At 37.7% G+C, this 26450-nt stretch overlaps 3 protein-coding genes across 4 annotated transcripts; all 3 read right to left on the bottom strand.

Moving 5' to 3' along the window:
• Positions 1-1743: 1743 nt before the first annotated feature.
• On the bottom strand, positions 1744-5859 carry LOC306893529 (uncharacterized protein). The gene is made up of 13 exons (XM_079455415.1): positions 5780-5859; positions 5626-5700; positions 5308-5365; positions 5034-5157; positions 4764-4914; positions 3840-3960; positions 3644-3731; positions 3300-3405; positions 3089-3194; positions 2802-2877; positions 2600-2663; positions 2314-2434; positions 1744-2233 (listed from the first exon to the last, which is right to left on the bottom strand). The coding sequence occupies exons 3-13, from the start codon at positions 5315-5317 to the stop codon at positions 2172-2174; spliced, it is 1029 nt and encodes a 342-aa protein (XP_079311541.1). The 5' UTR covers positions 5318-5365; positions 5626-5700; positions 5780-5859; the 3' UTR covers positions 1744-2171.
• Positions 5860-6046: 187 nt separating this feature from the next.
• Positions 6047-11260, bottom strand: LOC306893004 (uncharacterized protein). Its single transcript, XM_079454439.1, has 10 exons — positions 11014-11260; positions 9913-10022; positions 9606-9828; positions 9385-9529; positions 9100-9235; positions 8184-8304; positions 8020-8101; positions 7345-7444; positions 6897-7002; positions 6047-6814 (listed from the first exon to the last, which is right to left on the bottom strand). The coding sequence occupies exons 1-10, from the start codon at positions 11045-11047 to the stop codon at positions 6759-6761; spliced, it is 1113 nt and encodes a 370-aa protein (XP_079310565.1). The 5' UTR covers positions 11048-11260; the 3' UTR covers positions 6047-6758.
• Positions 11261-14202: 2942 nt separating this feature from the next.
• On the bottom strand, positions 14203-17823 carry LOC306893081 (caspase-6-like). 2 transcript variants are annotated; one of them, XM_079454599.1, is made up of 8 exons: positions 17655-17823; positions 17419-17460; positions 17076-17115; positions 16842-16994; positions 16127-16203; positions 15649-15824; positions 15372-15519; positions 14203-15276 (listed from the first exon to the last, which is right to left on the bottom strand). In XM_079454599.1, exons 1-8 carry the CDS (start codon positions 17677-17679, stop codon positions 15038-15040), a joined length of 900 nt encoding a protein of 299 aa, XP_079310725.1. In that variant the 5' UTR covers positions 17680-17823; the 3' UTR covers positions 14203-15037. The 2 variants fall into 2 exon arrangements, with proteins under 2 accessions (XP_079310725.1, XP_079310726.1); XM_079454600.1 differs by having other exon boundaries at positions 17076-17112; positions 17655-17805.
• Positions 17824-26450: the final 8627 nt, after the last annotated feature.

Below are 26450 nucleotides of genomic sequence, written 5' to 3'. Positions count from 1 at the left end.
GTATAGTTGCTTTAGTCAATGGACGATTCGCGTTCAACGGAAAAACGTCTGTTTCTCTCCCAACTCTGAGCTAAAAGTGACAAGTGAAAGATCTGTAATGTATTCTTTGTGTATATACCGTAACTGGTGATATTTGTTTGAGTTTCATACTGATATACTTTGATACACTGAGGAGACGTCTCAAAATGAGGATACTGTTATATTGTAGGTGCACTAAATGTAATAGAGCTGGAAACTGTTGGGTTTGTCGTGTTGGGATGTCGTCAGTCCTTTCAGAAGAGTTTGTGCTTCGTTGGCCAGTAATGGCGGATGTAGAATCCATGAGCTTCATTTATGAATGGAAATATTTGTAAAACCATTCCTGGATGAAAGAATGATTGTATATAATTTTTCTTAAAGCAAAAGCTGTTTTCATGACTTTTTATGATGTTTTTGTAATGGCAATTAAGTATACCACTTCAGTTTCTCATTGCCACAATGTAACATTGGAAAACATATCTGAATATGATACTAGCAACCGAACGTCCTGCAAGTATCACTTTTGAATTACAGTAATGTAAAAATAATTCAGAAAACGGATAGCTGACCCAAAAATACACAAATGTTTACTTCAGAACGAAAAAAAGATGATATTTTGAAGACCATTGGTTACCAAACAACATCTGGCCTATTGACTTCCAATGTATGGACAGAAAACCCCCATTACATCTCTCAATATTTGTGGTCCAAAAGAAAGAGTTATATACGTTGAATTGAAATATGCAGAAGTACAAATGGCTTTACATCTCTGCACCTTTATCATAAATAACGCCTGATGTGTTTGTCTGCTTTCTACTGTTACTTCCTTCCCAGTGTTTGTTATATATTCTGTAATGTTGTGTTTTATGGAAAGTTAATGATCAAACAGCGGCGCCACATTCGGTCTCTCGTTTGGTATGTTAGCGTTTGCACCTCTGAATTTGAGTTTTCTGTCGAGGAGATCATTCCGATGACCAATTGAATCAATTCCATGACCAAATGGAGAGCTGCGACACGGCACGTCTCCAAAAAGTGGTTTTCTACAAACCACATGAATGAGGTGTACAGTATATGAAGGTGATCTGCTACTTACCGTTTTTTTAAACTGCTGTAAGCGAATCATTTTCACGAAGAGGATGTTTAATATCCAGATAGGTTTTATTTAAAGGGAATACTTTTCCTGGTCTTATGCATAAGAGGCCTTATGTTGAGAGTTGTGCAATAAGAGGGTCTATGATGGAGATTGTAAAAAATCACTAACTGCGTGAGTGTTGCACTACATGCAGTTACTGTAGATACAAATTATTATGCGAGTTTGTTTTCATTTTAAAAAAGTGAACTAGATTGTTGGTAAAATGTGATTTCTGGAATCGAATAAATTGATTATTTCAAGGGTAACACTTGCCTTCATGTTTAAAATGTGTGTTGCAGTTCTCAGACCTTTTCATTGTAAGGGACCCCTTTGTGTAGTGTTTTGCAGGCCCCCCAAATAAATATTTAGAATTTCAATTAAACCAAAAACATATTTAGTTATACAATGCTGAAACATCAATTCTTTTGGTTGGTGGAATTATTTTTTTTATGTTTGATTGCATAATTATAAATCTGTGGCCCTCTGGATCCATCTTGGCCGCCCAGTTTGAAAACACTGGATTACAGAAGAAGTTCAAATTTGGGTCTAATTATTTTACTTATACAATATATACACCGCCATCACCGTCAAATAAATGTCAGTCTGTCAAAATTATTTTATTTATTTATAATATATATACACCATGTTAACCCCATGATTTCCACATCATCAAAGAATGCCATGGCTTATTGTGACCGCATGAACATATCTCTGATATCACATATCTTGACATATAATTACTTTAAATGCCATTTTTAAACAATTCAGAATTATGAGTTAAACACGAATAGTAAGGAATAGCAATAGGCATACTCAGTTATTCAGATAAGGCACTTTAAAAAACTAAACATGGCAGTTTATACACAGCTATCAACAATCCGACATAAGGGATTGGAGATATCTGTTTCATAATGTTGAAAAAACATAGTGTAACGGGGCAGTAAAGGTTGAGAAATGGCTGTAAGGCAGTTGTCTTCCGGAGAAATACACATAAAATGTAAGTAAACGGTAATGTGAGGCGTCACTGCTCGACGCGACGTACAGATCTTCTGGTGTTAGTGGACTGATTTGTCTGGGTCATGTCTGCGGAACAATATGAAAATAACACATCACTAAACACAAGCCATCACATTTACATCACGAATATGATTCTGTGTAAGCACCTGAGAAGTTAAGCTCATAGTTGAATCTGCCCGCCCTGAAGCTCATTTTGTCGGTAGGGTCCAGCTGGTACTGAGCCTCGATATCTTGACTAGACACACTGCAACGACCCCGAGAACCACCCTACGCAGGGTCCATCAGATGTTAGAAAGCACACTGGTTCAAGTCAATTCACGTCCGAAATTTGTGATTCATTTCTATATATTTCCATACGTTATTATTTTATTTGATCTACCATAGAAACAATTACATTTTTCAGACATTTATCAAAAATAAAATGTCATTTACTTTACTATAATTCTTCCAGTTTCCGTCCATGTCTCTGAACTGCCAGCAAGCTTGTGAGAATTGACTGTGACATCAAACATATTACGGTTGAAGTGTAATGCATTTGCATTTACAACACATTTTATAAATATTTGTAAAGAACCGATCGTGGTCCATTCGATGATGATTTTATGTAATACTGGACATGTTCGTTTTTACATACCTGTTTGTTGGCTGGGCTTCACCTGTTCTCCTCACGTGTCTTTTTGTACCATATTTCTTATTCACTTGATGCATTCCTTTAGATAAAAGTGACAGCTATAACACAATATCGTATACGCACGTTCTTTATTCTCGTAAAACCCAACTATAATCACACTATAACATGTTTTAAATGGTAATGGGGTTTATTGTTGTCATGACCTCAGTTTTGGTCGTTTTTTATAAAACGACCAATCATCCTGTGATTGTTTTCATGTTTGTATATCATCATCACGTTTATAATCTTACCACTAAAATCAAGTGTGTAGGTTTGTCGTCCGGCAGTGAATGAAACCTGCGACTGAGGATTAAGCTGATACAATCTCTCCACTTCTGAACTATCCAGCGAACATTCCTGCGGACACGGTGTGGTCCAGCAAACTGTGAGACTGAACATTTCAGCTGTTGCATTTAGACGTGATAACGCTTTGTTAGGTTGAAGACACGAATGGAGACTCACTGGTTTCTGATACTCGGTCCAGATGCCTTCATCGCCCATAAACTCCCAGATGCATTCAGTGGACGAATTTGTCGGCGTCGCAGAGAGAGATGGCCGTGTTGGTGAACTGCATGCGATCATTCAAAGAATCATTTTCATGTGAATTTACATCATTTTAGTATTAAGAAAGGATTTCAACAACAGACTTTAGGTTGACATCCTGAGTATATATAAGATATTTTAGATATTATAATATAAGACATAGATTATAATATCCGAAAACGCTTTAACAAATACTTTACACAAACTCTTAACATTACGGTGAGTTATTTTTAGTGAAATGAATAATGTTATGTTTCTTATACCTGTTGTTGACTGATACTATCGAGTTGAACTTTGGCCGCCTTCTCACTTTTCTGTTCATGTGTGTGGACAGGTTGGTTTGAGTCATGGCTTAAGCGTTCAGAAAACAGAAACTTCATTTATTGGAAAGAAAACAAATCAACAGAATTGATTGTCAAGCAAGTCAAGAAAGGACATTTTTCCAAGGGGATGAATTACCGTTGAAGTCCACGATGTAAGTCATTTGACCCGCAGTAAACTGGACCGATCCGTTTGGGTTTTGGTTATGCTGCTGCTCTATATAATCACTTGTTATTGAGGATTTGTTTCCACCTTTCCCCTTAAGGGATTTGATAAAGGAAAGAAAATGATAAACATAAGAAAAGCCAGGTCAACAAAATTCAAAAACATGAACAAAAAAACTACTTAATGAACAAACATGAACTATCAAAGACATTATATTGTAATAACATTTATCCTCATATAATTGTTTACTGGTTATACGTGTTCATTGTGCGTTAGCTTAAAGTTAATATGTTTTATATGTAGTGGAAATGATTTAACAATTCTTGTTTTTTTAGTTTATATTAACTAACGTGATTAACTGAGGTTAACAAACTCAACCTTATTGTAAAGTGTAAAAAGTCAAACGAAACCAACATCAAAAGTTGACTTAGTTTGGACGCATCGCTTCACGGCCTTGAGAAATGTAACAATGATAAACATTTTAAAAAGATATCTAGCTGTAAATACTGAAATGTAAACTAAAATAAATATTTAAAATTCCAAATAAACTAAAAGCTAAAATGAAACCTAACTAACTAAAAAACACCAAAAGCTTTTTCCAGCCCAGTCTGAATGAGATGAACTTTAAAACCCCAAGGCTATTTAACTCAATGCACTGCTAGAAAGACACACCTGTACAAACTATCTCTCCGTGCACACTGTAAAGACATGAAACCTGTTGTGTGACAATAATAGAAGTGTGACAACATGACCTGACCCTTAGGAAAGTCCCTTGATTTGAGAACACAATGTAACAGTGTTGATTCTAGACTGAATGTACAGTGCGTCCGAGTGTTGGACTATTAAAATGGTGAAAATTTGGACCATACAAATGCTATAGTTACTAGGATTGTGTACCTGAGATCCATATTCACACCAGCGATGGTTGTCTTTATAGTACCAGCCTACTTCCTGTTTCTGGATGATGGACAGGAACGTATTGCGTCGTACAAGGACGTTACCGCAGATCCCACTGACCGTCATAGCATCGAAGTCAATATAAAGAGATCTGTTGAATAAAACTCTGAATATTTAATAATACAGGACAAGTTTTCATTAAAAAAAAACCATTTCAAATCTTAACAAGACATTAACGAAACAATGACATTCGTTGAATGCCAAACTCACCCTATGCTAGTGTGCAGGGTAATCCCAGAAGCCCCTGGCTGACAGTAATGGGTTTCAATAATAATATCATTACAGATACTACTCCACTTCGACCCATCAAACAACTGCCATTCATAGATATTACCTGAATGAACGCATGAATATGTGATTGAATCAATTTGGAGGCAACGCAGATGAAATGAATGCGGTGTACAATAAGTTGCTTTGGATAAACGTGTCTGTCAAATGCATGAATGCAAACGTTCAAATGTTCAATAACTGAGAAGCGACTTACTGGCAGCCATGTTGTCAGATGCTGTTTCTCTCTGCAGTGCCCTTTGAACTGTTATAGCCTAGAGATTGGACATGCAAGTATACTTAGTATATAACATACTGTATATATCATACTGTATATATATCATACTGCGTGACACTTCAGACACAAACAAATTAAACAAAATTCAAAAATGATATCCAAAAGGATTGAAAGCTAATTCGGCTTGCCATAGTCTTTGCCTTACAAGATATGTGTTGTGTTCACTGTATATCATAAGCATGATGCCATTTAAATATAAAACAAAGAAATACAAAAGAAACTCAATAAAAGTGTCACCTATGCTACAGCATAACAGTATCATCATCTTATAGTCTCCATTACTTCACAGCTCTCCGCATCTTTCTCGCACTTCTAAACAAAAACACGTTTAGTGCGCAGGTCATAGGATGGACTATTGAAATCGTTTGAATAGAGATCTAACATTACATACCTAATGTTGTTCTTAGACAGTTCAGGTCATCGACGGCACCAAAACGCGTTAAACTTTACGGATGTAATGACAAGTTTCGCTTTCCTTTCAGTCTGGTGACGTGACTCACGATTTCCCAAACAATTCGAGCAGTGTTGACAAACAGGTCGCCATCCACGTGTGTGAAAGTTAAGTTTCAATACATTTTCATGAATGCACGTTTAACTAAATAAGTTTGGGCATAAACGTGCGCAAAGTAAAGTTGCCAAAAAATGAGACGAGAATTTTGAACATGACATTTTATTTGTATAACCATGAGCCTAAGGCATAGGAAGGCAGTGCACGGAGAGTTTGAGTCAAACACAGCTTGTAAAATCTAAAAACCATCTAAAAACCAAGTAAAAATGCTTTTAAACATCATGACCGCCTACAGGACATTGTTCACAGAGAATTCACTCTTTCATTGCATAGATAATAGGAAGACAACAACAAATGAGAGAGAGAAATTACAAATAAGCAAATGTAGCGCCTCTTTCATGTCTAAAAGTCAAAATCTTAACATAAAACAACATATTACCTATTCAAATGATTATATCCAATCCTGGAAAGACTAAGTTCCCTACATTTTGTTTTAGTAATTTATTAAGCATGCTGATGCTAAGAAACAAGTACATGTTTGTGTAAATAGAAAATTAAGCTGTATGACTGGGAAGAAAAATGAACAGTAAGGTGTAAACACTGAATCTTTGACTGTCGATTTCATTAGCAAACATATGATTGAAAAATGATTGAATGTGATGAATTACACACAAATTACACGAATACAAAATACGTGTAGGCTACTTTCGTTTCAGGTATACATCATATTCATTATTATATTGTTTGTAAACATACCTGCACGATAATTAAAAGTTCAACACAGCTATTCTAAATAAAACATCCTAAATCATAACCCGGTCCACCTTAAATTCAATAAACTTGATGTTCGGATGTGTCGCTGTCAAGTGCGCCGGATGTTGCGTTTGCCATGTGTTCTGTTGTTCACTTGATTCATCCCTGATTTGAAAAAAAAGTCAAAAGGTCAAAATACCCGAAGGTCATGCTGCAGCCTTTTATTTCTGAAACGTGCGTGACGTACTTGAAAAATCCAGCGTGTAATTGTCATCATTAATAGTGAAGGTCATTGCGTTTTGTTGCTTTTGGTAACATTTCTCGATGTCATCACTCGAGACCGAACATCCACCCTATTCAAAACCCAGAGCAGAAGATGGCGAACAAGACAAAACAGCCATTTAAGTTCCCTATATTTACATTGAGTCATTTAGCAGATGCTTTTATCCAAAGCGACTTACAAAGAGTTCGGGAGCAATAAGCGATATGTCATAAAAGAGCAATAATACAATAGGTGCTAATACAAAGTTAGTTTCAACAAAAGCTAGACCACAACCTATTGAGAGAAGAGGGTTAGTGTACTTTTTTGTGTTTTTCATTTGTCTTTCAAGTATCCTACAGACGTAAATACACCTATTACTCTGTCAATAAGTTATTATAAAAAGCATTATGTACTTTTAAAGAATTCTTTTTACCGTGTTTTTGAAGGTGTGCCATGTACCCTTCCTCCCTTCAAACTGCCACACTGGTGTTTTATTTGCAGGAGTCATCAACTTCTTGAAAATGGATGTTAATCTGTTAAGTGACACATATTGGTGAATGGTTTCAAATGACTTTACTCCATCACTGTTTTAATGTATATTGTGATGTCAGTGTAAATTGTTTCATATTGTTCATCATATGCATGCCACCCCCCCCCCCCGGTTGACAGAGCCGACCATGCGCAACCCCCTCCACCTCTAATTTGCAGTCTTTTTCTGTAAATTTACAGTATTTGATTGTATTTTTTTTAAAAGCTGAAAAATACCGTAAAAAGAAGTTATCATGTAAAATGGCATGTTTTTCCTGTTTTTCTAGTAAATAGACTATTCTGTAATTATTTTTTTGTGACATACGTGACACTATCGAGGCGTACTGGCCATCTGACCAATAGACTCTTCTGTTATTATTTTTTATTTTATTATATTTCGAAATGTTTTTGAAAAATCTGTAAGTAAAACGGTAAAAATAAAAATTTTTTTTTTTAAAGTGTCATTTTTTACTTTTCAAGCTAAAGAAAAGAACGACTTTTTTTTCACATCACCGAAAAAAGTCAGGTTTTGGAATCCAAATGAATACATACAGTGTCGAGTAAATGAGGTAAAACTCACACTCCAGTTTGAGACTGTTCATATATTGGACGCCTCCTAACCCTTCTCTTAATGTCTGAAGAAAGTTTTTCCTGATACATTCCTGGAAACAGATAAACACATGAATGTGACCACAGAGCATCTTAATCTTGTCATTTTCAGACATCTTTTAGTTTCAAACAAACCTTTGAAGCTAATCTCATACGTGTGGGAGTCAATGGGGAACTGAACAGAACCCCGCGGGTTTTTTTGATATTCCTTCTCCAGTTCTGAACTCTTAATCGGACTGGCTTTGTCCTTTGCACCCTAGACAGACAAACCCGGATGTTCATTCGGTATTCCATAGATGTCACATTGCGGACAGGAGCCAAGCACAGGCAGACAAAGGGTAAGCAGAAAACTTTATTAACCAAAACAAAATCCCACGATGGGGAAAACACAACGAACAAGAATCAAGACTAAAAACTGTGGGGAATAAAACGATTTATAAGTAAAATATAAATGAGAAATCCAACGCACGAAGGGAACACGGGAACAAGGTAATCCAACAGGTATCAAGACGAATTGACTAAGATACGGTAAGGAATGAACCGACATGCGGCAAGGGATACAGAGACACTAAATAGGAGATTGTATGGGGACGGGCAGGTGACAAGGTTAACACTAAATGGGGAACTGGGTGGACAGGTGAGTGGAATGAAACACTAATGGGGAATTGACAGAGAAACAAGGGGTGGGGCTAAAAGACGAGACACCGGGGAGACACATGGGTCTGACTGTCTCACCTGTCCACCCAGTTCCCCATTTAGTGTTAACCTTGTCAACTTCCCGTCTCCGTTTCCATACATGACAATAGATAGATCGTTACGTTCATTGGATGATTATGATTGGTCAGTCATAACATTTTAAAGTTGGTTGATAACAACGTACACACATCTCATCCGGCTACTGCAAGTCATTGTTATAAAATTTATATGTCTAATGTATCACTGTATCTTTTCTTATCCCAACATAAACAAAATACCTATTAGGCGGTAAAATATTTGTCAATATTTAAAGATTTTCAAGTATTTTGTGTCCTAATATGTGGCAAGCACCTACCTTCTTTCCATACTGATACCAGCCTTGGTCACCACGGTAATACCACAGCCACTCTGTCTGTTTCGATCCTTTACGTCTGACTTTAATATTCCTCTTTTTAAGAACTCTCATCTTGGTGAAATCAATCGAGATGGCTCTGTAATGTATAATATATATCATGTATTTCTATTAAAGAGGAATTTAAACACTGTTTGATTTTGTAACAATAAATAGGTTGCCATATTTTGGAACAGTTTTGCAGGAATACAAAACATTTTAACTTTTAATGACGAACAACAAACATACCCAGCGGGGGTGTTATAGAGCCTGATTCCTTTGGTGTTGGGTCGTGAATACTGAGCCTCCAGTATGTGATCATTGGCAATGTCCTCCCAGCCATCTCCTAAATCCAACTGCCATCTGTAGGGTCTGCCATCGTCTTCATCACCGTCTGTTAGTGTTAAACAAATGCTGTTAGTGTAAAACGGTTTGTAAAGCATTATACGCTAACATCAATTCACACATACCTTCAGATGAGGGACTACTCTTTCTACTGTGACGTCCACCATAGCTTTTCCTCTCTCTACGTTTATTCGGTCCATTAGATGCATATGATCTAGGATTGTGGTTGAGTCTGCATCCAGCACCATAGCGGCACGAGCCCTTCACGTAGTACTTGCATATGTGCTCGTTTCGACACTTGTCTCCATACCGGCAGTGACCATCATTGTAATACCTACAAACGTTACGCTTGAACAAAGAGCATCATGGTTAGTATTTATCGAGACAACATTCTAGGGCTTTAAAAGGATCGCTTGTTTTTGAGACATATACCTCCGTAGTTCTATTGCTGGAGCTGGAGTCGTGGCTGTGACATGAGCCTGAATCTGAGGCAGTCTCAGAGTCGGAGTCGCTGCATTCTGAGCCACTCTCATAAAGGTTTTCTAGAAATGAAAAGTTCACTACATCAGTTCTTTACTAAAATCCGAGAAATTTATAATCAATACGTTATTAAAAAAAAGAATTTGAGCGACAAACGTTAAAAAACAACACACGTCTTTCATTAATATAACAATCTTTAAGGGTCACCGAAGACGGGCATCCTTGTGGGTAAGGTTCAGCCAGTGAAAGAAAATCGTTCATCATTTATTCACCCGCATGTTATCGTGAATCTGTATGACTTTCATTCCTCACCAGAATACAAAAGAAGATCTTTTTTTTGAACGCCAGTAACCAAACAACACTGGATCCCATTGACTTCCGTTACATGGACACAAAACCAAGACATTTCTCAAAATATCTTCTTTTCTTATATACTTTTCTTTTCATGTATAGTGTTCATATACACTTTTCAACAACATATCGTTTCAACCACAAGCGGGTCAATAAATTATCAAATGTTTATTTTTGGGAGATCCCTTTAAGATGGCTTGTGATTTTCATAATTGATTTGTTTCAATTTTGTTCATAAACTACTTTATTTAAAACACTATAATGCACGTGATATATATATACACACACACACACATATATATATATATGTGTGTGTGTGTGTGTGTAATCTGATATTAATTTGCAATTTAAACTCTAGAAGTTACTTTAGACTTTTACCAAAAAACGTATGACTCCCAAAACATCAGACTGTGACAACATGCCCCGCTATGACTTACCTATATGCGCTCGTGCGCAATTTGACTTTCAAAACTTACATTGTTTACTGAAGTAAAATATTTAGCAATTGTTGGTTTTAGAAGACGAAGATAATAAAGACAGATAATAAACACGATGAACCTTGCTAAGAGTGACACCGGTGGTCCACGTAGACATGAATCCTAACCCTCAGCCTACTGAAGCGACTGTGTATTCAGAAAATAAAGGCGAACGCGCATTTTATGCTATTTTGCTCTTTTGATAACTTAAAACTACGAAACTCACCCGAATCCTTTTGATAGTTCGAAGCCATGTTCATAAACGATACACCCTATTTTGCTTTCAGTTTCAATTACTCACAAATACACATGACATCATTACAGGATCGTGTATATAGGCTGCTCACGTAAATAGACGCTGCGTGGATCATTTCGGTTTGTTGAAATTAGTTTTTTCCGATGCAAAACAACACCCTTAATACACCATTAATCGATTATTCGATTTTATTAAGAATACGACCATGTGAAGCTCTGGCGCCACCTGGCGGTTATAATATAAAAAGCAAACTTAAAGTGGCAATCCGTAAGTTTTTTTGATGCAAAATTAACTAAACCCAGTTATTGAGCAAGTACAGGAGGAAAGAACGGTGTTTAAACTGTGTCATTGCCCTTGCTTGATTCACCACGGAAGCTTGTAATAAAGGTTTGTAATTTTCGAGTCGTGTTTTTCCGGAAATCCTTATTTGGTGTATTTCATCAATGCGTCATTTCATTGCATTCGTAAACGGATCAAAGAGGTTTTCCGGCTGCTAGCCCGCGTGTGGATCCTGCAGTGACACGTGGTTGTAGCGTGTCCTCACAACTGCTGGGTTGGACTGTATACAGAACATCCTTCTTGGAAACCTTTAGTATTATTTATGGGGTCGTTTAGTACTTTTACTTCTAAATGCCAAGCAGCGCTGACATCTGGGGATTCATCAGTTGCGAAAACAAAGAAAGTACAAGCGGATGAGAGTTTACAATTAAAAAGGGGATCCGATCGGATTTCCTGGATATGATAGCAAGGCTTTGCGTGTAGTTTTATATATATATATATATATATATATATATATATATATATATATATATATTTGTATAGTGTATAAGGATATATGACCGTACCTTTCAGCATTTGAGACCCGCGATCGCGTTCAGGGATCTTCTATCCAGTGAATGTTACTGGAGTTTCCATGAGAAATAACGAAACCGGAGGCTCCCGGCCAAAACGGCAGTGTTGGCAAGCTGAAATAATATCAAAACACTTCAACACAGTCTCTATTTGCGTATTTGGGTCTGTTTATGTTCTTATTTCTTTCATGTTATATTATCTGCCATGTTATCTGTTATGGTTATGCACAGTGAAGATTCTCACCGGTGCGCTGTCACAGTCCACACGTGACATGCCAGACTCATCTGCGCAGTTGAGCAGTGCCGAATCACAACTCGCGTAAAGAAAATACCTCCGCACATCACCTGCAGTAGCAATGACAAACTGAGATGGCGACAAAGAGGCCATTCTTACAGAATGCCACTTTAAAGGGGTTTCACACAAAAATGAAGATTCTGTCATCCAACCTGTATGTCTTTCTTCTGCAGAACACAAAAGATATTTTGAAGAATGTTGGTAACCGAACAACGGCGGTACCCATTGACTTGCGTTGGTCTCACCATTGTTTGGTTACTAACATTCTTCAAAATACCTTCTTGTGTGTTGTAAATGTAATAGATTTTCTGGTGTTTTCATACACAGCTATACTATACAGTAAAGATAGTCAAATAGTTAGAGTAAGAATTTCACTGAAATTTTACGCATTCAACACTTGTTTACCTGTAGGCCATGGTTTGCATAAGTTGATTGTTATCTGACCAGGTACCAAATTAGGCCGGGTTACTTTTATGTTATACAGCATGAATAAAAATGTGCGCACTTTCCCCAGGTCTGTCTATCATACACACATTAAAAAAAAAAAAAAATGTTGAAAGGCCTAATAGTATTAGAACAGCATATCGCAATATAAATCATTGAGCTCTTGAGTTCTTGAGTCACATGATTATTATGCTAATATGTAATACTGTAATAACCATAGTGGTGCTGATGCAACAGACCACTAGATGGGAGCAGTAACACTAAAACCCCCCGCAGTCACCCCTTAAACCTTCGACTTAACTGAAAGATCTATATTCATGCATTTGAGAAAAAAGAAATAAACAACAGTATTTAGTTTACGATGGAAGATTAGGCATTCCTTACATTTTGACATTTTTCTGGTTATGTTGTACAGGAAACAAGACTTGCAGGAACGGCTGTCAGCGCCAGTGAATGAGGTCATACATCATTAAGTCTTCCAATACAGACTGACTCACACTACAGTACATACTGAAACTGATAAACAATTCTTCCCAGTCATTCAATTCATCCTTTATGCTTTAAGGCAAAATAAAAGATGTTTCCTTCTTATAATACTAGGACACTATGGCTGCAAACCTCTCGGAATGTCGATCTAAAAAGATCAGTAGCTGTGATTACATGGTAGTGGCTGTTCTCAGCAGATCGGTCAGAGAAGAACTTAATTGTATTACGCAGTGCCAGCTGTTGTGAATTACCGAAGACGGTTTTCTTAAGTGTGTTATTTTCTGTCTGGCAGAATAAAGTGGCCTAAAACTCTCGCCCAAACCACAGCTGCAGCAATCGGAAAAGAAAGCAAAGGCAGTGATGCATTTAGCTGAAAAACAAGTGGAAAGATGTGTGCACGCGCATGAGAACAACTGTTTCGTGGTGGCCGTGACGGTACATAAATAAAGTGTTCCGGCATGTTGGACATCTCGCTGTGTGAATATAAATGTATGTGAAGGCTTCTCAGAATCGAATCAAATCAATGTAATGAGGTCTATAAATATTGTGAAGCCGACCCGTCTCCGTCTCTTGCTTCAACTTTACGATTTTTTCATGAGCACATAAAAGTATTAACATATTGTTATTTTGCATAATTTCCGTGGGTTTGTGCATGCACTTCCGGCTACACGTTTTATTTGTATTATTCATTAAATGCACCAGACCAGACAAATGCAAAGACAATATTTGCTAAGTTACACAAGACCAACATATACATTTTAATTTACTGTTTTCAATGAATGCATCAGTATATGAAACACAAACAAAACACAAACACCTGATGTTATAAAATAAAACAAGTTGATTTTATAGTGACTTATACCAATTTCCTGTAAAGGACATAACTGAAATAACAAGGGATGGGAAAACGTCAGAATACCTGTCAATTCCTGAATAGGAATTTAAAATGGCCACTGTTTAATTGCTTTAGTATTCATTTTATTACCGGTAAGTTTCAATGATCCATGCGGCAACAGGATAAAAAAGGTCAAAGTACTGGGGGAAGCGTAGCTTCATAGAGTTCATGACATTCGCATTAGTATGTTCTCAGACATTTAATTAGAGTACACAATTTCATACAGAGATGTAAACGGTTGACAAAGTTTTCATTATCTGGCCATTTGTGCAAACAATGCTACAAAACTTTTACTGTTCAGTTTGTATATAACATTCAATTTGCCATATAATTACATTCTTTTTTTATCAAAACAAAATGTGCCAAGACAATATGCCTCGTCACACGAACTCCTGAGAAAGTGTATTGTGGCACCGGTAAAGAAATGACTTTATCTCTAGTTGCCTCGAGAGTCTTTCCTCATTTAAGGCATATATTCACATTACAGGCAAAACCCGTAAATTCCTTTTCAATGAGAGTAGTGTATGAATAGCTGGTAACTATGCAGGTGTGTGCATATAGATGAATTACAAGTTTGTTGAGCTTTGTTACTGGATGATCTTGTTTTCTCTCATTCAGGCAAAAAAGGTACTACTACATTATCAAAATATTATACTTTTAGTTACTGCAGATTTTGTACAAATAACATGATTACGTTGTAAATTTGGGTCCCACTTTATATGACACGTTTTGAAATACTGTGTACTTATATACAGTAGTAAAAAATGCTAATATAAAGTGGGACCTAATCTTTTCCCTGATAAATTGCACTTGCAAAATTGAATGGAATTATTAACAATTTGAAATCATTATTAGTCTATAGATTCAACTTAAAATACAACTTGCCCTTTGTAACCCTAACCATCAAACCATTGGGCTAAAGCAAGCAAAACCACATTACTACGAGGGGGGGAATTAATGTTTAGGTTCACAAGATTTCCAAAAAACAAATCCCTGAATTGAATGCTGACATGATTTTTGTTATCATTCGTTCTTAGGCCTGAAAAACAGCTTCTTAGTGAGCATGGATGCAAAGCAGGGCACCTGCTTTTTGCCTATAGCTCTTTGATCGTTGCATTTGCCCACGCTGCGGTAGGAAACCTTTCTGTTCACTAGTGTCAGGAGCTCAGTAAACTCCAGTGTGGAACCGTGGCGTCTTAAGACTTCGCTGAGATCCTGGATGAACCACGAGCCATTAATGACCTCACGGTGAGAGTAGTATCCTTCGAAAAGAAAAAAACAACACTTCATTTCAAGGTAAATGACTCTATGTTGCACTAAATGTTGGTTAAACAAAAGTGTTTCCGATAGCACTTACCTTCGGCCACCGAGTAGCACATAATGAAATCTGCCCCTGCTGGAAGAGTGCACTGCACCCCTGCGTCCACTTCTACCATGTCGGCCATCTGACTGTCAACCACATCACATGCTGTCACAGGATCATCGTGTCTGTCACCACGGCAAGCCTTGAGTTTAAAGAGGTTTACGGTCATTTACAGTACGTCTTTACAAGACACATACGACTGAACCAAGTTTGACTGGTTCCATTACAGCCAATGTACTGAAAGAGATATTTTATAGAGTAGGCGGAGGACCTGTAAGATGAAGATTTTGGGTTTCCCTACAAGGCTACGGCACTTATCCCCCTTGAACAGTGCAGTCATTTCCTGAATTTCGATCTTGGCATCATGAGCAAAGACGTGGCCATTTTCTCCATGACTTAAAAACACGCAGACAAAACAGTCTGCGTCCACATGATCTGCGGCAGCAGCTGGATAAAATAAGATTTGATGTTATCAATGTGCCCTCGTATTTAGTTTGGGACACATGAGTCAGACGCTTAGATTGACAGAAATGATCCATTACATCAAGTTTGTTTCTCAACAACTCCTATCGTGTTACGATAGTTTTGCTCACTTGCCGCTGACTTTATTTGATTCTTTTCTTTTGCTATTAATAAATGAATTCGTCACACAGCTAAACAATACATTTATCCTTTCAAAAAAGGCTTATATACTTTATTTCTCCAAAAATGTGAAAGGGGAACTGTTGATGTATAAAGGCACCACATACCTTCGTTGACTTTTGCCAAAACCTCCTCACGTTTGTAATTATCGTAAGCCCTCACCTCAAAACCCAGCTCCTGAAATCTGTAAATGGATAGCCCGGATAAAAAATGTTTGTTAAAAATAAAAATGTTCTTATGCGATACACAAAGGCATATAATCATTACATTTTGATTTAAATCTGGTTTCTGAGAAAAAAAGTAAATCTCAAGTAAGTTTGAGCTCATTTGTTTTATTGCGTGTTCGTGATTTTTCATATTGTATTTTCAGTCTGCTTTTTCATATTTCAGGTTGCAAATTATTTGTATTCATTGTACAGCGCTTGGGTGGTCTTTGGAGGTCTTTCCAATTCACTATACTCTTAAAACATCAAACGGACAAAGATTGATATAAAACCATTATTACACCATTGTTTTACAGGTGCTTTGTGTCATTTTTTGGATAATCGATTGATAGAAATGCAACACAATATACATTAGTTTGTCTTCAAAGGTGTCTAAAGTTTTTATTATTATATACTTGGAATGAGCTTTTTCTATCTACACGCGCCACAGTTCCGCTTACGTGGAATTTGCCGTGTTGTCAGACAGTAGCCCTAAACGGACAAACTGCGTTTCGTAAATACCTTATCTCTAAGGTATTTACGGGAGGAGTGAGCCGTTGGTCACCACTAGATGCCGCTAAATGTCATACACTGGACCTTTAAACATCTTTCCAAATACCTTCTAATGAGATTCTGTTTGTCAGCTTCCGTGCCAGAGCGGTTGCTCAGCGTGAGTTGCCAGTAGAAACGTTCGTGGTTGAAGATCAGTGCGATTCCTCTTCTCTTATGGTCCATCTTATACGCCTCATTAGGGTCATCTTGGGCGAGGTAACTGACAAGCAATACGGACACAGTCAAACACGCAACGCAGTCTAAATGTCACCGTCTTTAAGAGATCTCCACAATGCGTTACCTTCGATTCAAGGCATCGGTCTCTGATATGTTCTCTCCTGCTGAAACCAAAGACCACGTTTTGATTTGCAATTCACAGAGGTACATCTCACGTATGCAAATGTTCTGTACAGATGTCAAATCACTGTCGGTGAGATCCAAGCAGATCAGAGATACTCAACGATTCTATAGCGAGATCAAGCCTGCATTGTGTGTTGAGTGCCCAGTCGGACTGGATCTCAATGGCTTGATAGACAAGCTGTCAAGTACGCTCACTGCAGTCAAACAATGTGCGCTATCTTACATCTTCAAACGTGTTTTTCTCAGATCGCTTCATTTTGGAGGTGCCGGACTACACGTCTTACCTGACTGCGGTCTCGCCAACGCGCTGTCACTCTCCACAATTCCTAAAGACAACAGAGACACACATTTTAAGCATTTTGATATGACGCCAAACTTTTGATTTAAGCCACAATAGCACGTTTGACTTTTGGACTCCTTTCACTTACTCCAGGTGATGCAATAAGGAAATGAAAAGGCACCTGCGTTCAGTAAAGTTAGTCTTTAGATAAAAAAAGGGTACATAAAACATGAACATTACCGGACTGTCTCTTTTTGCTGGACATCGCTGTTTATGGGACGTGAAATCTGCCAAACGTCAACAAATCTTGACTTTCACGATAACAGCGCCCGAAGGTGAATGCTCGGCTCGGCTCGCTCGCTTCAGGTACTCGGACACGAACCAGCGCGGTGTCGACCAATCACACAGCAGAGGGGAAAGTCTTACCCAATCGTTGGACCGGAAAACGTTCACCAATCACAGGCCGCTGTCATGCGAGCCAATCAAATATCACGCGGCGAAATGCGAACCAATCACAGGCCGCTTGAGTGTCGTTCCGCGTTAACTTCCGCGTTTTCCTCAGTTTCTTTACACTCGGCGACGCCCGTCAAAGTGATACCCGGAGGGCATATTTGCTCAATTTCTGCCTTGAGTTACCCACCAGGTTCGAGTTAACCAGCTAAATGGAAGGTGTAAGGGTACTGGAGAATAGACTAACCTTTTGAGGTATTTATAGAAATAGAATAAAGCACAGAAAAACAAACACACGATCAAAATAACTGACAGAAAATAAGGCATGCGTTGACTAGAATTGATATTTATGAGGTGTTTTTTGGACTTAACAAGCTTTTAATACGACTTTGATAACGTTCATTTACAAATATTTAAGAGATGATTTCAATTGATCTTATTTATGGAGGTTATAAGAATTTTATATAAGAGGGTTATAAGAAGGTGCTCTAAGAATTTCCTTTTGGGGTAGGCTAACATTCAGAACATTAAAGAAAAGGATAAATAATCAAGCAATATTATTTATTATATAGGCCTACTATGGAAGCCCGTTTCCGCCAGGGTTGGGATTTTTATTTTATTAGTATCTCACAATGACTTAAGTATGTCAAAATAATGAGAAACACTTAGTAAGTCAAGCAGGGGCGATTTTAGGGTAAGAGCTTTAGGGCTGCTGAGCCCCCAATGAGCCCCACTGCCACCACCCACCCTCTTTTCACAAAAAAAATGTGTCTATTGAAAAATAACTTAATCATTTTAACATTGATTCAACTAACTCCAAAATCCAGATTTTTTTACACCTTTTTTTGCAGAAAAACAGAACTCCTTGCATGGCAATCCCTTTAAAGTATGAACGATAGAACGGAGCTGTTTTAACTAACTAAACCTAAAATACTTAATGAGTGGTCGCTAACACATCCAAACAAGGTTTGAGACCTTTTCAGGACACCAGCTTAATTGTGAGAGTTCACACAGACAGCCCCCTGTAACAAACACAAACCATCTTCACACAGCTTTTCCTGACCCTTAACTCCATATTCCTCCTTCTGTATCAAGAGTCATCAGATTGGTTAGATTAGATCTTTATTGTCATTGAACAATGTAACAGGTACTTGGACAACAAAATGTAATTCATCTTCTGTAAATTATTTACAAATGGCCATCTATATCTGGTCGCACGCCAGTCTGAACTTTCATTAATAAGTCATCAATAAATAAAAAAAAATAAAAAAAGGTAAAACCAAAAAGTCCAGATAATTTACAGAGGTCTTGAAAATACTTAGAAAGTAAAGATATAAAAAAAGAAATAGAGGGAAATCTTTAAAGTACTTCCCCTGAATCCCCATATTTGCTCTACTTTGGGAGAGTTAATCTATGTCGCCGCACTTTGAGGCTGGCAAACCTGTCAATGACCCTTTGGGGTTCAATTATTTCAAGCAACTCCTTCTCAATAGACATCACAGCTATAGGTGCTGGAGTCTGCTTTGGCCTGTGGTCCTCCTGAGCCATGTATGGAGCCGACGCAAGGCACTAAAAGACTTTCAGTGAAGGGAACACCAATCTGAACTGTACCAGCATCACTCTTGCGCTTCAGAAAGAATCACTTCCTCTGACACTCTGGTCCAGACGCCAGGGCGATCACGTTTCCATGGCGATGAAGAAGGTCTTTAGTATTTGCAAAACAGTGCAATGATAATTTCCTTACTGTGTGTCCTTAAAATGGTGCTTTCTGCTGTAAATTCCTTTTTGTGACAATATGACTCTAATGTTAATGGCTTATAAATTGAAATACATGTCGATATACATGCATAAGTCATTAAATGTGTGTTTACTGTACATCTTTCTACAGATATCAGCAAGTCCAAGAATGATGTACCAGTCTTGCCCTGCCATCTTGAATATATTCCCAACCACTTTGATGGGGGACAAAAAACGGAGCTTCAGGCCAAACTGGTTTAATCCAGCATTGTTATGCCAAGTTAAGTGTGGACTCAATTGTCCACAATAGGAAATGGCACATTGTTGTACCCTGGATGCATTTTTTATTTTTTATTTTGCACCTGCACTCACTCTTGCACTACTGTACAAAATAAATGTTTATATGATTGTAAAGTAAAATAAAGTTTGTACTCTTTAAATATCATTTGTTGCAATTTTTTTAATGTGCCCCTCTGGTTAAACACTGGCCCCTCCTTGGCCCCCCTAGTAAATTTTGTCTTGAACCGCCACTGTCGACAGTGCTTGCACAACAAGGCAAAATAAAAAATAATTAGATTTAAGATTATCATTAATAATTTTGTAGAGTCGCTACGTCCCTTGTCCAGCTTTATCATCACAGCATTTGTCAGGTCTGGGCATGGACTGCGTCCTGCCCGCTCTGGTAAGCTTGGACTGCGTCCTGGCCGCTCTAGTTATCTTGGAACAATGAGACAAGACTGGCTGAGAGTAGAGTACTGCTCTGCACTCTTTGATGCAACAAATGCATCAGTAGTTATTGGAAGTGTTCTTGGTTCCTGTTGATCTAACTAGTGCAGCCTAAACCTTCGGAATATATATATATATTATGATAGTGTAGTGTATGCAAGATTAAAAAGATGCGTCTTTAGTCTAGATTTAAACTGACAGTGTGTCTGCCTCCGGGACAAAGTTTGGGCGCTAGATAGGAAAATGATCTGCCGCCTTCACTTGATTTTGAAATTCTAGGTATTACCAACTGACCGGATGCCTGGAGCGAAGTGCACGTGAAGGACTGTAGTTCACTCAAGTAGTGAAGAGGTAAACCATGCAGGGCTTTATAAGGAATAAGCAAGATTTTAAAGTTAATGCGATGCTTTATAGGTAACCAGTGCAAGGTTGACAGAACCTTGGCTAATATGCTTATACATTTTTGTACGTGTAGGAACTCGAGCAGCCGCATTTTGGACCAGTTGAAGATTTTGTAATAGGCCTGCAGGGCAACCACCTAAAATTGCATTACAGTAATCTAGTCTTGATGTCATAAAGGCATGAATTAGCTTCTCTGCATCTGATGGTGACAGCATATGACGTAGTTAAGATATATTTTTGAGATGGAAAAAACTAAATTTTACAGGGTTTGGCGACTTGTTTCTCAAATGACAGAGTACTATCGAATAAAACGCCAAGATTCTTTGCTGAAGACGAGGATTTTATGGAACATCCATCAATAGTTAAGAAGTATTCTTGGTTGTTACGTAGGGCGGTTTTTGGTCCAATAAGTAACAATTCAGTTTTGTCTGAGTTGTTACTCATCCACTTTTTTATATCGACTATGCATTCCACTATTCAATGGAATTGCTGTGTTTCACGAGGCTTCGAGGATATATAAAGTTGAATATCATCATCATAACAGTGAAAGCTAACTCTGTTTCAATTTATTATATCTCGTAGAGGTAGCATGTATAATGCGAAGAGCATAGGCCCTAAGACTGAGCCCTGTGGTACACCATACTGGACTTGCGATTTGCGTGACACCTCATTGTTTATTGCTACATATTGAAAACGGTCGCATAAATAAGATCTAAGCACTTTCAAAGCTATTTCCTTAATACAGACATCATTTTCGAGTCTATGTAGGAGCGTGCTGTGGTCAATGGTGTCCAATGCAGCACTAAGGTCTAGCGGCACCAATAAGGTGATACATTGGTATCATTCCTTTGGAGGAACATAATTGAGTTGAGACTACTTTTTCCAGAACTTTAGATATGAAAGGTAGATTCGAAATAGGTCTGTAGTTAACTAGTTCTGCAGGGTCGAGATGTTTTTTTTTGACAAGGGGCCTTATAACAGCCACCTTATATGCTTTAGGCACATATCCTAGTGTCTGAGATGAGTTAATAATGCTAAGAAGAGGATCTATAATTTCTGGGAGCATCTCTTTCAGTAGATTTGTAGGTATACTATAGAGTATAGCATGCATGTAGTTGATTTAGATGATCTAATGATTTTAGATAGTTCATCGTGATCTATGGTAGATAATAATAGCAATTTCTCCTTAGGGGTCCTGTAGTTAGTAGTTTGTTCAGCGGGTTTCACTTCTGGTTGCATAGTTAGAATTTTTTCTAATATTTTGGATTTTATTGAAAATAGTAGAAAAGTTGTGAAATAGGGTTGTGTTGGTTTTCTTCTATTAGTGATGAAAGGTAGGCGGATCTAGACGTTTTTAGGGCTTTCCTGTATTTTCAAAATACTATCCTTCCATGCAGTACGAAATACCTCTAATTTAGTTTTCTTAAAGTTGCACTCCATTTTTCATGCCGCTTTCTTTAGAGCTTGAGTGTGTTCATTATTCCACGGTGTCGGGCAGTCATTTTTAATCTTCTGTAAGCGCAGACGAGCAACTGTGTCTAGCGTTTCCGATAAGGTGGCGTTAAAATTTTCAATGGTAAAGTCTTCGCTCTGCTGAAGGATTTTTCCGTCGTCCACATTTATACCGTAAGACAATATTAAATCTAAAGTATGATTACGAAGGTGAGTGGGTCCTGACACATGTTGTCTAACGCCCATTGAGCTAAGAGTGTCTTTAAAAGCCATTCCTAAAGGATCTGTTTCGTTATCTACATGGATGTTAAAGTCACCAACAACAAGGACTCTGTCTGCGGCCAGTACTAGTTCTGATAAGAACCCACCAGATTCTTTGATCAAATCTGTGTGGTGCCCTGGAGGCCTATATACAATAGCCAGAATAAATTTTAAAGATGATTTATCCTTAGTTTTAGGTGTTGATACATGAAGTACCATGACTTCAATAGAATTGTGTTTAGGACTTGACTTCTGGGAAATGCTAAAAGAGTTACGGTAAAGTGCAGCAACACCTCCCCTTCTGCCTTTTAGGCGAGGCTCGTGTTTATAATAACAATCTTGGGGGACAGACTCATTTAAAGTAATATAATCGTCTGGCTTTAGCCATGTTTCTGTTAGACAGAGCATGTCTATTTTAGCAATAGAAGTAAATGAGTACCGCCATTGTTTGGTCCCAACATTCTTCAAAATATCTTATTTTGTGTTCTACTGAAGAAAGAGTCATATAAAGGTTTGAAAGGACACAAGAGTGATTAAAAGATAAAGGAACTTTCATTTTTGGTGGAACTATCCCTTTGAAACGTGGTTGTAGACTTATTTCATAAAAAACTATTTTGCCATTACATTTTCCTTGGGGCAATCTCACCTTGCAGAAAGAGGCATGTATCGACAGCCAGCTGAGTAGTTGATAGCAACATACAGCATGGGTGCATAGTACAGTTATTTATTTCATTTAGACCAGGAGGCACACACACAAGGGAGAAGACGAGAACCAGGGGACACGGAGAAGTAACCAGGAGATGACTTTGACGACAACGGAGGTGATCGAATGGAGAAACAACGTTTTGGTATAAGCAATCCAGGTAAGTGAATCCTTTCTTGAAGCGATACCAGAGACTAAGTGTGTGAGATATGTAAGGGAGTTAACGATCTTGTTAGCATTTAAAGCCCTTTAAAGTGACCTATTTGACCTATAAATGTGACCTCTGCATTTCGGTTATGTGTCACCATGTTGATGAGAAAAGGTGCTGATGTTTAGCAATCTGATGACTGTGTGTTGACAGGGAGAGAGCTTGGTATGTCTGTGTCATAATCAAAAATAACACTCTGACCAACAGTATTAAATGAAAAAGCCAGCAAATAGGATTATATATTGTCTCTCTCTCTCTCTCTTTATATATAAAGTATATATATATATATTTATGTATATACACGTATACATTTACATTAATATGAGGCTATGGGGGAAAAGTGGAAGGAGAGATTGATAGTCTCGTGTTTGCTGTGCTGGTTCGTCTGGTCCTGCAAGTAGCAAGTTTTTAACTTTGTGGTCATCCTGCTTGTTGTTCACGTTTTGCCCCCTTTTGGGTTTTTTGTAGGATATATGTTGGAACTGCTGTTTTTGTCTGGGTTCTGTTACCAAAACACAACCAGTACAACAAGAACGAAGTTTTTCTGTTGTTTGACAACAGCGCAAACCGGACACCCCACAACATCCCCTTGAATAAGCACTATAGTAATAAATGACACAATAGGCGCTTTGAAATGACTGACAAAATGTTGATAAACAATTGAAAGTCATTAAATCAATGTTGACAAAACGACTCTTATTGATAAAATAGTTGAGGATGCCATGTGATTATTAAAATCCCTTCGAAAAGAATTACATATAACATTTACAAAACAATTAAATACATATTTGCGATTAAATATCTATTCAAAAATAGAAACATTATTAGATAGCTATATGCTATTATAGTATATCGTTTACCCGAATAATTGTGTTCACAATTATATCATTCAAAACCTGTATATAACACAAAAGAGGATATAAAAGAATCAGTGTCCACTGGTAACTTTCTATGACTTAATGTTGATGCTTTTTGTGTTTTGAAATGGTAGTTATAGCATCTACCAGCAGGGGTCATGCAAACCACCAAAACCTTGACCCATTGTTCAAGAGCCCTCATATTTGTTTGTAATCAAGAGTTTATCATATGCACAGCGGTTAAATTGTATTTTAACCACCAGCTCATAATAAATGTTGCATTTATAAACAAATGCTATATTCTTCACCAGTCTGTTCAGAATAACGTGTGAGAGGAGTTTCTCTCTCTCAATGGCAAACATTGATTCAGTAGAAGGGAGCACTGATTGAATCAGTTGATTTACGCCTCCCGGAGTCCTCCTCAAATGCCTTTTGCTGATGCTTTAAAGTGGATTGATTCTTGTGAGTGCTGGCCTCGAAGGTCAGACTCCATCCACTTACTGTATGCACTTGCTGCTCCTTCTTCAGCACAAAGCCAATCCTTTGGCAGGTACATTGGCACATGTCCACATCTCCTCAGCTTTCATTGGATAAAAGCGCTTTGAGCAGGGAATGTGATTGGTGATCTGCCAAATAGGTTTTTTTCTGTAGGGTGACTGAAAGAGAGGGAGAGAACGAACATGTTCAGGGCTTAAGATGACAGTGCAGATCAGTCACAGAGAGAAAGAGGAGGAATCAATTGGTGAATTCAATAAGATTACCGACTGCATCTGTTCACCACGAACACATGGGGCCACTGGGGCAACACACGAACCTCATGTTTGTAATTAAACATGTTTTTCAGTGTTACTGAGACTTTTTGGAGCATTGTTATGTTGCATAAAGGTAACAATTTGTAATGAAGTCTTATTTTGCATAGATAATGCATTGCGTAAATAAAATAAAGGAGTTTTAATACATTGTTTCCAGGGTGTGTCTAGTGGTCCGAGATGCTGAGATCAGTACCATCTAAGGAAAAAAGTCCGGGCTGGTTATTTCAAGATTCAAGAAAATGTTTACATTTTTGTCTTTGACTGCAGCTTAAGACTCCAGCGAAGGTGAAAGTGTAACTGAAGTCGATTGGTGGTGCATAATGGAACATCCAGAACAGAGAGAGATGTGCCAAACAGTGAGAAATGTGTCATTTCTAAATTACATCTGTGACCTGGAACACTCTACTGAAAAACCAAATGCCAGAAGCTACACATAATGGATTGAAACAAGGGAAGATAAAAGGAGCAGAAGGCAAACTGGGCAGAAAGAGAAGAAAGAAAAGGCACAGAAGTGCCTGTAAGAGGAACACATACATTTTGAAAGTTGAATGCCTTTATGTGAATTGTGAACATCTGCTCCATTGATCGCCCATAACAACCAGTTGGGTCTATTTTGTCAGTTCAGTCTGTCTTTGTCTGTTTTGCTTAGCATCGAAAATGTTCGTTCTCAGCAGCGATCGGTTTCTCGGACAGTGTGATGATGTTAGCTATCGTATATCTGTTGGATGTATGCTGATTCAACAACAATACTGCAGGATTCGTGTTTAGTATAAAAACACTCAAAAAGGGAAACAGTCCTTTCCTTAATATATGCAGATATATTATCTGCATAATATATGCAATAAAAACACTCAAAAAGGGAAACAGTCCTTTCCTTAATATATGCAGATATATTATCTGCATAATATATGCAGATATATGCAGAACACAACAAATAATACACTTTTGATCATGTTATATTGCTCATCGCTCTTGATGACTTAATCTGATTTTGTATCACAGACCAGTTACAAGTATTGCATTTCTGAAAATACTTTATGGTAACATTTCTAAACACCGTCCTGTCATCCATGCCTTTCTTTTGGAACCACCCACAGCTCTCAGACTGAACTATGATGTAAGAAAGTCTTTATTCCTGGCTGGCCGAGAAAGAAAGAGGCGTTTGCCTCAGAGGTTTATCTTTTTATAGTTCAAGGGAGGACATTAATCTGGCCTCACCTAGATGTTCTGAAAGTTCATTTACACTTGAACTGGATTCTTATTTTAGTATCATTTTCACTTCTGGCTGCCTGACTGTTGAAACCTCTGGGTGGGCTACATTAAGGTTATTAATAGATTAACTTTAAGAAATCTCGTAAGAATATATATAACATTCCAGCTTTTTAACTTGCAATTAAACTGCTTGCAATTGGCTGATTTAAAAAATGT

This window comes from Barbatula barbatula (genome assembly GCF_947034865.1).
Source record: "Barbatula barbatula genome assembly, chromosome: 4".
Lineage (NCBI taxonomy): Eukaryota > Metazoa > Chordata > Actinopteri > Cypriniformes > Nemacheilidae > Barbatula > Barbatula barbatula.
The sequence above is the reverse complement of the archived record's forward strand: the minus strand, read 5'-3'. Positions and strand labels throughout refer to the sequence as shown.

Bases quoted from the DNA above. Each gene is read 5' to 3' on its own strand.
- LOC306893529 (XM_079455415.1), bottom strand. The intron at 3,406-3,643 runs GTATAAGAAACA...GATCGCATGCAG, and splicing joins ATAGTATCAGTCAACAACAG to TTCACCAACACGGCCATCTC. The intron at 2,664-2,801 runs GTATGTAAAAAC...TTGATGTCACAG, and splicing joins GAAGCCCAGCCAACAAACAG to TCAATTCTCACAAGCTTGCT.
- LOC306893004 (XM_079454439.1), bottom strand. From the start codon at position 11,047: ATGAACATGGCTTCGAACTATCAAAAGGATTCGG. The intron at 9,530-9,605 runs GTATGTGTGAAT...TAACACTAACAG, and splicing joins GAGTAGTCCCTCATCTGAAG to ACGGTGATGAAGACGATGGC. The intron at 8,102-8,183 runs GTTTGTTTGAAA...ATCTGTTTCCAG, and splicing joins GTATGAGATTAGCTTCAAAG to GAATGTATCAGGAAAAACTT.
- LOC306893081 (XM_079454599.1), bottom strand. From the start codon at position 17,679: ATGTCCAGCAAAAAGAGACAGTCCG. The intron at 17,461-17,654 runs GTAATGTTCATG...TGTTGTCTTTAG, and splicing joins CAGCAAAAAGAGACAGTCCG to GAATTGTGGAGAGTGACAGC. The intron at 15,277-15,371 runs GTAAGTGCTATC...TTCTTTTCGAAG, and splicing joins GTGCTACTCGGTGGCCGAAG to GATACTACTCTCACCGTGAG.